Source organism: Anser cygnoides, chromosome 1, assembly GCF_040182565.1.
Source record: "Anser cygnoides isolate HZ-2024a breed goose chromosome 1, Taihu_goose_T2T_genome, whole genome shotgun sequence".
NCBI classification, from domain to species: Eukaryota; Metazoa; Chordata; class Aves; order Anseriformes; family Anatidae; genus Anser; species Anser cygnoides.
Genome location: NC_089873.1, coordinates 181,370,659 through 181,383,092, shown reverse-complemented (window position 1 = coordinate 181,383,092; position 12,434 = coordinate 181,370,659). Strand labels below are relative to the sequence as shown.

The window sequence follows — 12,434 nt, the reverse complement described above, 5'->3', positions numbered from 1 at the left end:
GTGGGAAGCTCTTTTTATCTGTCCCGGATTGCATTTATTTTTGTCAATAAAATCTTTATTTAAATGAAGGAAAGAGAGGGTCCTGTGAGATTCAGGGTATGGTTAAACACCCCAGATCAGTTAATGGGGTAAGTTTCTATTTGGTTTGGATGTATGGTGTTTCTTTTCCCTGTTCTGAATAATTTTGTGCAAGCCACTAAGTCTGGACTAGAAATAGATCTCTGTATGTGCTCTTATCTATTTTATTGTTATGTATGACTTGCTGCTGTTTTTTCCTTTCACACAACCTAAACCAAGTGCTAATATTTCAACAGATACAGAATGACAGTCAAACATTGCACACTGGTATGCCTGTGAAGAGGCACTGCCAAAGTTAATTGTGTCTAGTGCAAAAGCTGGGAGTTCTGGCTGATCAAAGCAGGTAGGTGTGAAGGTGCTTGCATGGAGAAAAGATACAGGGGAGCTCAGTGCAATCTCAGCTCTACTTAAGCAGAGCCAAATAACATTTCAGGTGTCCTTTACCTCAGCTGACTTCAGAGTATTTGACTATAAAACTCGTGGCGGTCTGTCTTCAAATCATATTTGGGAAGAGTCATGCAATTTTAATTTGATACTAAAATATGGGTGAACTTAGGGCAGTGGTTCAGTAAGGAAAACTATTAAGTCAGCAAACTTAAAAAGTCAAAGTGCTTTTTGTGTGGTGGTAGCAGTACAAGATAATCTAGAATGCATTTTTCATGTACTGTTACTACTTCGTAGGCAAAAATAATCAAAAATGTAAAACAGAACTGCCACGGGAATTCTTTAGTTGAGTTTTGAACCCAATGGCCAGACTTCCTGTTGCACAAGTATCGTGGTGCGCTTGCGCATCATTTGCTATTCATGACTCTAAATTGGTTTGTCTCCACTGTCACCGGCTCACATTAGACAAAAATAAGCCTTAGTTGCATCATGCCACTTCGTGGTGCTGGAGAACTAACGCAGCTTACGATAGCATTTGACATCAGTTTGTGCCTCAGCAGGAAGAGTAACTTTGGAGGAGACGGTCCAGTTCTGGCCATAGAGTTCCTCTAGCTGAGAAAATGATCAAGCCTGTTGGTCAGATTACATGCTAAATTTGGAAGGACAAGAATTAGTAACTTATTTTAATATAAAATGTTGAAATTAATATTTAATATGGAAGGAAACATAGTAAGGGTTGAATTCTGAAATGTGTGTTTTGAGTACTTTCCAAAGTAGAACTTGTTAAAACTGAGGACTTCAAAAAAGGCAAATTAATTGTCTAGGTTTCATTTTTTCTGGTTCATCCATGTTGTCATTTATTAACATAAGCCCATTAAATCTCTATATATTTGAGTAAATACTTTTGTGAAAGGGATATTTTTGCTGTATTTGAGTTCTCCAGAGACCATAGGCATCAGAGGAGAGTTTGTGGAGATGAGCAAACGTTAGAACCTACAGAGAAAAGCTTTGAGCTGTTTTCACCTGAAAATTCATTTTGGGGAAGAAAGACGACAAACAAAAAAAACCCACCAAACAGTCTGCCAAAACCCAGCACTGGCATCCAGTCTGGTGTGGCTCTGGAGCTGTATTGGGGTCATTCCTAACATTGCTCGTGTGTAGTATTTCAACTTCTAGTTTCTACAGAGAGACCCTCAGCAGAGAACTGTAGGAATTACATGAAGATTGAGAACTCTGAGAAAAATCTCTTTTAAAAAAAAAAAAGGCTTGAAAAAAATCTGTAAGAAATGTATAGAAGCTAATTGCATGTACACGGAATCAAATTCAATCAAGTAAACATCTATTTAGAGCTGAAAAAGAAAGCACAAAACCTCTTAATATTAAGAAACTGCTGGTTTCGTGTACTTTCTTTAAGTTCAAGGTGTGTGTAAGTACTGGGAGTACTGTAACCTTTGTCACTATTGTTGGCTTTTTTTAAGGGAGAAAAAGCTGAACAACCTGACATCATAAAAGATGTTATTTCTTAAAAAACACTGCGTATCAGCTCATGTACTCTGCCTCGTTGTTCAGAGCATAAGATTTCCCAAAGGCTGAATGAAGGTCTGTCTTTCTGGCAGAAATTTGTTAGTGCCAGTAAAGTCTGTTAATCTGATTTAAAATGTGTTTTAATTAGGCCATAAAAGGTTTGCTATCAACAGTACTTGGCATACAAAGTTGACAAGAAACAAACCATGCTGATAAACTGTTTACATTGAAAGAATATTTAAGTGTTCTTAAAATGAAAATAACATTGTTTAACAAGTACCCATTTATTTAATTTCATAAAGTGGATGCATCTATTAATGGAATTTATTCTTACAAGGCAGTGTTTTTCTATAATCAACCAATTGTTGAGTTTTATACCCCTAGTATTTTCCTGCTGTTACACAAGCTTGAGGAAGTACTGTCTGTATTTCTCAAATGTATCGTTCTGTGGCAGCTTTATACAACTTCGGAATTCTGTCCTGCTGAATTTGGAGAAGCCGTAGTTTCTTTTACCACTCCTAAACGGGAAATAGGAAAGGTCTTTCAGTGAGCAGTACCCACGTGGATCTCAAGTAGGTCCTAACTCTTTGTATGATAATCTAGACAGCTCTGTGGCCTGCAAAGGTGTGTAGTAAGCTGTTCAAGAAGCTGAGCACAAAACATTTCTGGAAAGAGGCCAAATGCTTTCAAAACCATTTTGAAATTCAGCAAGTCAGGATTCCTGCCATCCCAGTTGCCTGCAAGTTTAGCTTTTAACAATGGCTTGCATGACACTTAATTTTTTAAATCAATACTTCGATCTATAGTTTTGCTATCTTTTTTCTTTCCTGAGATTTGATAATGTTTCCTGATGTGGCTATTGTAATGTCCAGTGACTTCTTCCTTTCTGACCCCTCAGTTCCCTGCTCCTCTCCCACTCCCTGAAACCAAAATAGACCAAATTTTGGGAAACATTTTGTGTCAGTGGCTTGAAATGTAAGCAGTTAACTTTACATCACTGTTGTTGCTACTTCAATATCCACGTCATGTTGGTGCTAACTTCCAGGAGAAAGGTGCTTTACTAAAATTTGTTGTTCTTGTAATGTTTATTTTGAGTAACAGTTCAACCAGATGCTGGTGCATAAATCCTGCAGTGGGTTTTCAGCCTGCACATTTCTAGAGGTACGACTAAACCAGTGAATGGCATCGGGATAACAGATGCTTCTCAACCTAGAAAGTTTTGGTTTTGGAGCTGCAGATATTCCGTATGACCAGTAGCACTCCAAATCTGAAATAATTGCATAATTGCATGGTGCTGTAAGACTTCAGTTTGAGGGGCTGAGAAATAGTTAAACTAGCTGCAGGAATTGTGAATCAGATGCAGCAGTTTGCTTTTTGTTTCCATGTTCTTTCACTTGGATCCTGTAGTAGTTGGAGCTGCAGTATTACAGAAAAGAAAAAATAAGTGTTGCTGCTTGTACTCTGTACCACTTACCAAATGCACAGATTCAGTTTTTTGCTTATTTTGCAGATGGTCTTCCACAGAATTTACTCACAGTCGTTTAGACTTTTCTTTACTGGCTATGGAGCAGAACCACACTGCAGAAAAATGGGGATCAGTCTTCACTGTCTCTTGATCTACTTAGTGGCAGTAAAACCTGCTGTGTAGAGAACGTAGGAAAAAGCACTAAAGGGAGCTTTGCTCCCAGCATTTCTGTCGACTGTCAGGTCACTATGGAAAGACAAAGACACTGCGTTGATCCCTTTCTTCCCACAAAGGAGATGAAAACATCCATTGTAAGATTCCTTAATGTCTTCTGTATGCTCAGAAGCAGAGATACCAGGGCCTTCCTGACCTCATCTTTATCTGAAGATCATCTACATATGCTGTTCTTGTCATCACAGCCAGACTTTTTCCCTGCTCCAACTAGATGGATCCCATCACAGCCTGCACTTGAGGTAAATCAGCAAACTACAGTACAGTGACTGAGAGAAGAGCTGTTGTCTGTTCAATTCCTTAAGCCAGCCGAACACCCAGTCTCTGTAACAGGAATCATTTCTGAAGAGGCAAAAAAAAAAAAAATCCTCTCCCAAAATTCCCCTAAGAGGAATTCAGGTACTTTTGGATGACCTGTTTCAGGTCTTTCTGCTCTTCTAAATCTTAGAACAAAGGAGTGTTTAGTTGTTTCAGCCAGAAATACATATCTGCATATAGAAATCAGGCTAGTATTTTTCATAGCTAGAACACAAACATGACCAATTTTCTAATTCTTTAGTGTTCAAAACAAGTCTACAAGGGAAGAAAGATGTATGGAAGAAAGATGTATGAAAGGATAAAAAGTAGAAATAAAGGGTTCTCCCCCTTTTTAAAAAAAGGAGAAATAGTATGACCTTGGTGCAAAGAAAGGAACTTAAAAACAAGTTATTCCTAACAGCGTGTTTCAGAATGATCTCACAGAAACTGTTTTGCTGCTTATCTATTTCTATTTTCATGAGGAAAATACCAGTGTACCAAGTTCTCATAGATGCTTTTTTTCCTCAGGTTTTGTGTTGGATCTTTGTCTCCTCTACAGAGCTGCTACATGAATAGAATATGACCAAGTAATCTTCTTCTCCACGCCCCCTGAAGCCTGAATAGGTGATTTCATAACGGGCAGTATGGTCTGGAGTCTTTTTTTCCAGTGAATAGGATCTTTCCCTCATTATAGAGGACATCTCAAAGGCAGCCTTTTCTTAATATTACAGAGATGCCAGACAAATTGCTGTTTGAAAGCAACCTATACTAAGCTGGGTCTCACTGCTTCAGCTGGGTTGATTTGCTCTGATATATTCTATTGCTTTGAGCTGGAAAGGAATATCAGCTGAGGAAGTGTTTAATAGCATTGTAGGCTTCGACACCTATCACCTGAAATTAAGCATGGAATGCTGTGTATGGCATTGTGGTTGTGTGATAGGTATTATCAAGTAAGCAGGTGTTATAAAGTAGCAGGTACTGGCTGCTGAAAAGTTGCAGAGTCGAGAGTATTTGCAAATTATCTAATAAGAAAGAACTTTATAATCACAAGGGTACCTGAGAAGATACGTGGTTCTAATTGTACTGTCCTTTTGTGATCATTTTTTAGCCAGCTAGTAGATATCAGTAGAAATTCTTTCCTTGAACACATCCTGTTTCTTATATTTTTTTCTCTTTTGTTTTTATCTTGTATCATCTACCTTACTGGAAGTGGAGAACATAAACATCATCCCAGAGACATCTAATGGCCAATTACATTTATGTATGTTTTGGTCAGTTCTTTGCATACAGAAAGACCCTTTTTCATAGAAACGGGCATGCAGGATGAATCAACCTGAATCCCTAACCTTTTGAGTTGATACTAAATAATCAAAAAGTCAGTATTTTGTCAAATTGAAAAGTACAGAAACACATCTTGGTCTCATGATGTTCAGGTGAAAATATCTAAGCAAATGTCATGAAATTCCACTAAAGGATGGTTAATCTTCATTTTTTTCTATAAAATAGTCTGTTTAGAGCAAAACCTTATACCTTAAATTGAAGTAGTATCACCCTGTTTGTTTGTCCTCAGGAATCAAGAGGCTGAACATCTTTCTGCGTGCCCAAGTAGTTTCTTTGGAACTGATTTGCTGATTTTTCTGTTTCAATTAGCGCAGGATATCAGGTCCTGTTACTGATGGCTTTCAGTCATCTGTGTAAAAAACATATGAAGCGTTCCTGTTTTACCCTAACAGCAAAAGTTAAAGGTGCCTTTTTAACAACATATTATTGCAGTGGTTTGAATGATGAAACTTAGGTTTCATTCCAGCTTCTCTCTGTTACCTGGAGCAGCATCAAGTAAGGATGGGAAAGCTTATAATTGAAGGACACTCAAGATACCGAACTATACAAAGTGTTTTTGTTAGGTGTAGGGTCTAAAGGAGAGAATGGAGGGAGAAAGCCACCAAAACTGCCCCCAAATTAATTATGGGAGAAATTGCATCAAATGCATCTTCTTGGTTAACTACTGGACTGTGCTTTACCTGCTGTCCTGAGAGCGCTGCTGATAAAATGGTAACGTCTCATCTGAGGTATATGGATTAACAGCTACCCATATGCAAACAGCAGACTGCTGCTGTTGTGCAGAAGTTACTGCAGTGGGTAATGGCCAGTAAACATGTACACGAATGTATGTACAACAGTGCTTTAAGTCCCATTCTGTACTGTTCTGTTGGATGCTGGCTCCTTGCTACTGATAAAACTTCTCTGGAGTCTGTCAGTCTTCAGAATTCATGAAGAGGAAAATTTCTGCTCTTGTGCATTGATAGTTTGTATTAAAATAAGTTTAAAAAAAACAACTTCTAGATTCTCAGGAGAAAAAAAAAAAAGAAGAAATATTCTACAGATCCAGAAGCCCAGTCAGTAACTTGGATAGTTTCTCAGCTTTCCACAGCTATATCCTAATGTGTCTACGTTGAGCCAGGAGCTGTCACAGGAGAGTTAAACTGCTGTCAGTGTTTGATTGATCTGATTTTGCAAAAGGATAGAGAACTTGAGATTGGAATAAGGCCTTTTACAGGGGAGCTGGAATTATAGGGTTAGGGAGTCATTGGTAAGGGAAACATTCAGGTAAGTATAATTTCTTCTTAAAGAGACTTCCTGTCTGTGATCATGGGGAGCTGTTCACTGCATTGCAATAGATGCCATTTTTAATTCTCTTGAGTGAACAGAGGAGAAATTTGGATTTTTTTTTTCCCCCAGAAATAAAATCACATTTTTTTTCCCCACCTACATCTCCTTGTAACAAACTGAGAGAACTTTCTGGACAAAACATCTTATTGATCTCATCTATTGGTAGATGTCTTAACAGTCTCGAAAGTTCACAGTTCAACACCTTGGGTTTTTTTTTGCATCAGAGCATGAAAAAACTGCATGTCTAGTACTCATCTCTTGTCATCCTCCCCTATTACAGTGACTCTATGTGTATGTCTCTGTGTGGCCAAAAATGAGGGAATGCAGATCATTTTCCAAGAAGTTACCAACTAGCACTTTTCCTTCCCCTCCAGTCTTTCTGCCTCCCTACCCTGGAAGTATGGAGTCCCTGCCTCAGCCTACGGCTTCATTCTTTTTCCAGCTGCCCACAAAAGTAAAGAACCAGTGTGAAAGTTTGAAGAAAGAATCCGCTCAGAGGACTGAGTCTCAAGCAAAAGCTACAGGTTGCAGACTCAGAAAGAAACTTCCTTTGGGGAAGGATCTGCTTCCAGGATTTGCTCGTCTCTTTTTCCTTGGGCAAACAGAGTTCTTGAAGCAAACAACAGGGTTGCAGGTAGGTAGGGCCCCTTTGAACTGCCATCCACTCCGGTGTGAAGGATGGACTTTATGCTGTTTCTCTATGCTTTTTTTTGTTGATGTTGTCTTCCACTTCTCTAGGCTGAGAAAGTGTGAGCAGCTTAACGAAAAACGTGGGGGAGAGAGAGAGAGGAGAAAAAATATCCTGGGTACTCGGAAAGAATGTTTTTATACCTCTGCATAAGCTTCCTGTTCATGGGGTCACATTTGCACTGGAGCTCTTTGAGGCTCTAATGGCACTCTTTGTCTGACCCTCTTCTATACAGGAAGCTAAGTCAAGTAGAAATTGGTGGCTAAGGCCTAGGTAAAGCCAGTGATTGATTGTACAAGGCCCACAGCCACATCATTTTCATCTCCTCCCTGTCTCTTTACACCAATGTTAGTTAGCTTTGGATGTGCAGTAAAGGTAGAGGCCACCAGGTGGGTTTGAAATCCTCCTTGGTTCCCAGCAGTGAGAGTGTTCCCCAGTTCTAAATGTGTGAATATGTTCTTCCTTCAGAGGAGTCTGTGGCTGCTGGGTTTGTCCTGTTTCTTTCTCCATGTGAAGGAAACTGACTGGAATGCTCTGAGAAAGGAAGGGGATGTGCTGCTAAGCCACTCAGTCAGCAGTTCCTAAGGCCCAGATACGGGCTATCAGTCCAACCAGTTCAGGTAAATTCTGCCTTCCTCGCTTCACGCTGTGCAGAGCAACAGCCTCTTCCTTGCAAACATCAGTAGCCCAAAGTCAGACCTTTCTTTTTCTCCAGCTATGTCACTGCTGACACAGGAAATTTATTCCCAATTTCCTTTAGATTTTTTTTTTAGCAAAAGGTGTCACTTGAAAAGTGGCAATGTAATTCTAAGGAGATTTTACCAGTTCCTCTTTGATGCTGAGTGAAGTCATTTGGAACTATGTTACGTGCATTATTACTTTGGTGCATCTTGTGACTCTTCTCTCCCTCTTCATTCCCTCCAAATCGCTTCAGGACACCTTCTAACCTTTATACTGCGTCACAAGCCTTCAGCAGAAGATCTTGAGAACCATTTATGTTGCTGGAAGATGACTGGGTTTGGATCTTGGCCTTCCTTAAGCAGGATCTCCTGGCAAAAATGGGATTGGGAAAGAAATGACTCCTTTTCCATCACACAGAGCCACCCTAGATATGGAAGCGTAGGCAGAGAATTACTTCTAACACGGGATTCTTTAGGAAACTTGTTTGGCCTCCCATGGTCCTGTTGTTACAATGTCATATAGCTGTTTTATAAGAAACTTAAACCTGTCACCTTGCTATCTAATGAAGATGAAATCAATAAATCCAAGTTTCAAGAGTTTAGAGGTCTAACAGTGTGATCAGATCTTGCTGACCCCTGTGTAGGAGATGCCATGTGAATCTGTGAAACAGGGTTCTGCTGTGGTTCGGACTGACACATTTGTAAAGCCTTTTCTACTTATAGCCCATTTAAATGATGATAAAGCGTATAATGAAGATTCTTATGGAAATGACATTTAATTAGGCTTTCCACCTCTTCAATTTTATTAAAAAAAAAAAAAGCCAAAAATGTCAATGGCATTGTGAAAAGAACTGCATCTTTTGAGGTTTCCTGTGGTTTTCTGTAGATAAAAGGTATATTGGAAGTGCTGAGAGCTGTGGAAGTAGAAAAATGTATTTTTTTCTTTAAAAATTATTGAAGATTGAAAAGTTATTTGTTAGAAAGCAGAAAGCTCTAATTGTCTTCCCCTAAGGGGATTCTGCAGTCAAACTTAAATTAAATGTCTTGCAAGATCTCAAATAAAAACCTTATGTTTGGCAGGAGCGACAAACACACGCATGCCCATGTACTTTTGTTCTTTTCACTATAGGAAATGACTTTTGAACAATAAGAGTGACTTTTAATGTTCAGATTAGGAGAGGGGGAAGCTTTGTTCTGAAGCTGAGTGTGAGAAGGGGTGGCAGGAGGGTGAACTGGACCCTCTGGCAGTAGGTAAAGAGCACTTTGATTTTCCTGTTTTCTGCTTCTGGCACTTGGAGGAAAGTAGACGCTCGTGCTTGAATCCAGTTAATTTCTGAAACCAGTCACCATGAAAACATTGTTTTTAACTAATGCCTAGAACTTTCATTAAATTCACCAGCATATTTAAATTGTTGAACTGTCTTAACGTAGCCCCGAGGCTACTGCTTCATGGCAGTTGTGACTTCTTATTATGCTGGAATGCATTGCAGTCTTGGTACATTCTAAAAATAATTGTTCAGATGGTGCTGTTTAAGTGCATACTTATGTAGTGAGCCATTTTCATTGGACTTCTTGAAATTTGGCTCTGGTGGATGGCTTTACGACTTTTTGCCATGAATATCAGACTACTTTGTCTTGCTTCTTCTGTGGTTATCAAGTAAAACGCTAAATTTATAATGTGATATTTTTAGAAAACTGATGCATATGTTAAACTATGCAACCACAGTCACACTTCTGCACTTTAAAGTTTAAAGAAATCAGTTTAATGTATCAAATTCAATGGTTTTTAATTTAAAAAAAAAATGTGGAAACGTGTACATATGCGTATGGTGACTCTGAGTAGTTGTTACAGGTACAGACCTTTGGACATGAATTGTGTGCATAACAGGAGTAATCTGGAAGTCAGAAGCTGAAGATCTGTGAGTCTGAGAAATAAATACTAACATCTGTGGCTTGAGATCTCTGCCAGCGGTGCTTTTAGTTGAAAATACCTGTGCTTTTCTAACTTGTGGTTTGTTTAAGGTCTGATGACGTTTTGTGCCTTCCCTAATAGGTACGCTTACCTCAGCCACAGTTCTTGGTCATTGTGTTCTGTAGAGTAAGGTAAATTTAAGACCGTGAAATACTTGTGAACACGAAATGCTTACGGTGAAATAACAGGGGCACCGAGAACTTTCTAATGTTGCTGTCTCTTGGGAGACCTAAAATGACTTCACCTGTCCCCCTCCTCTCCGTAGTAACAATTAAAAAAAAAAAAAAAAAGACAAAAGACTGTTGCTTTTATGAAGTCAGTGTTTTGATACTTGTGTATCAGCATTGTTAGCGTATCATTATCGTGCTCTGGGTTTTGCAGCTGGGATCCTGGATTCTTGATACGCCTTTAGAGCAATAACTCCTACCTTTGTGTTATTAAATAAAGATGTCTAAAACCATTTTCTTCCTGTTTATATTGTACTTAACGTAATTGTATGAGTATTGAGTGACTCTCTTCTGATTGTCTCCAGAATGTCAGGAAACATGGAAAAGCACGGTATGATTTTAGGTTTTGAATCCCAAATACTAACAATTTCACAAGATAAACTTGCTCCTGTTTTTCCTTTCTGCTCTCTTTAAGATTCCTTGAGCATTAGAGCTGCGTAACTCACTGTATGTAGTTCTTTACATCTCCTTTACCAGATGCCAGCCCCTCCTAACTGTTTCATACTCAGTCCATAAAATCCTGGCTGCTGACATCTTTTCTCCTGTCCAAGAAAAGCTATCTTGTTTAACCTGAAAGATTTGCTTTCTTCACACCTTCTCTCCACCCTTTGTGGCTTATGTTGCAACTTTCTCTGTTATGGGATGTTTTGAAGGTGATGGAGCCTTCTGTAAAGTTTAAGAAATTCCCGGGAAAACCTTGCTAAATACTTCTGCCAGAACTAAACCTGTTTTTTAAACCTATTTTTTTGTGAGATGAGATGCTTTGTCAGTTCAGAGTATTTTTTTTAAAGCAAGCACCAAAAGTGTGGTCCTTCTATAAACAAAATGAGAATAAGCAGTATAGATTCTGGGGTGTTCGTCCTCACTTTTACAGTGAAGGGGGGGGGTGTGGGTTACAAAACCATCAGCAGTTTATGGTGAACTTCTGAAAGTCAAAGACTGGTTCCATCAGCAGTAGTGTACTGTAAGTTGGGTTAGGTTCTCTATATCATTTCTCTATCCCTGTCTGCAGGGCACTGGGATTTGATTGAGTAGAAATGACAAAAATATATTTTTAGCCTTTTTTCTCCTTGAGGAAAGGAGATAGATACCTTGGTTTGCCAAACATGTTACTGATTCTTGAAATCATTGTATGTGATTTGGGGGTTAACTGAAAAAAGTGCTTTTCTAAAATTGGAGAAAGGCGTTCTCTGAACAGCAGTGCTAACAAACAGGTGAACCGTTCCAGTTTTGTTTCTTGCATGGACTTTATGAAGAATTGGCAGCTGCACAGCTCCTAAGCCAGGCCCATAAATGATTCAGGTTGTTATCAACAAAGTGAGGTGAGTTGACGGGTTGTTTCAGGGATTATTGGGTTTGGCTGCTTAAGAAGCTGGATTGTCTAAACGGCATTGAAGGCATTAAACATCAACTATCTAAAAAAAAAAAAGGTTTTGAAGACCATATTAAGTTGGTTTCTTTCACTACTGGCAGTGATACTTTCCTGATCACTACCAACGCTTTTTTTGAGTGAAATATGAAATTAATGTTCTGTCAAACTGTCCTGTATTGTTTCATTTCTGTGTTCCACTCTAATAAGTGGATGGCTGTTCCTCTCTCACAAGAGAAGGAAACTCATGTTTCTGCTTTTCCTGAGTACCAAGCAGATATCAGGAAAGTATGTGGGTTTGGGGCTTCTGTTACAGAATCGTAAATGAAGAAATCTATCATGTTCAAATGAGTATTACCTTTATGGGGAGAAATAATTTTATTTATTCCAGTTGATTGTAAAAGTTTGTACAAATGGCTAGAGAGATATGTGACTCAGGGTGGCTTTCTTTCTTATGGCTTCAGTGCTGATAAAAATACTAAGTAATCTTCTGTAGTTTATGAACTTTTTCAGGATCTTACCCTGATTAAAATTGATTTGACTATCTAGGTGGTAGAAGTTTGCAAACATTTAGCTTCTTGTGAGTAGGAATTTTTTTTAAAATGCAAAGTAAAATACACTGTTATGGACTTGTTGCATGGGCTACAGAAAGAATGGAAAGGCTCTTTGGAGGTGTAATTTTACAGAAATTACTGACAAATTAGAGATCACCTATTTTTCCGAAACGTAATCCCCTATGGACAGGGGAAGGCTTAAGGCATACAGTCAGGAAATCTCAGCTCCTTGAGGTAGCAGTCGAATTCTGCTCTCATTGCTTGTGCTGTCACGCAGTTGTCTACCCTGGCATTG

General features: G+C 38.8%; 1 protein-coding gene across 13 annotated transcripts in view; it reads left to right on the top strand.

The window, feature by feature from the left end:
• TSC22D1 (TSC22 domain family member 1) overlaps positions 1 to 12,434 on the top strand; it is an 86,836-nt gene that overhangs the window by 29,584 nt on the left and 44,818 nt on the right. Inside the window, exons 3-6 of one of the 13 annotated variants that reach the window (XR_010827811.1) lie at positions 3,795 to 3,924; positions 4,508 to 4,603; positions 7,024 to 7,283; positions 8,272 to 10,449. The exons of 2 other annotated variants lie outside the window; for them this stretch is intronic. Coding sequence is in view for 7 of the 11 variants with exons in the window: in XM_066988438.1 (XP_066844539.1) it covers positions 3,795 to 3,924; positions 4,508 to 4,555 (178 nt within the window). In the remaining 4 variants the exon portion in view is untranslated. 10 more of the 13 variants (XR_010827810.1, XR_010827812.1, XM_066988438.1 and 7 more) reach the window with 10 other exon arrangements.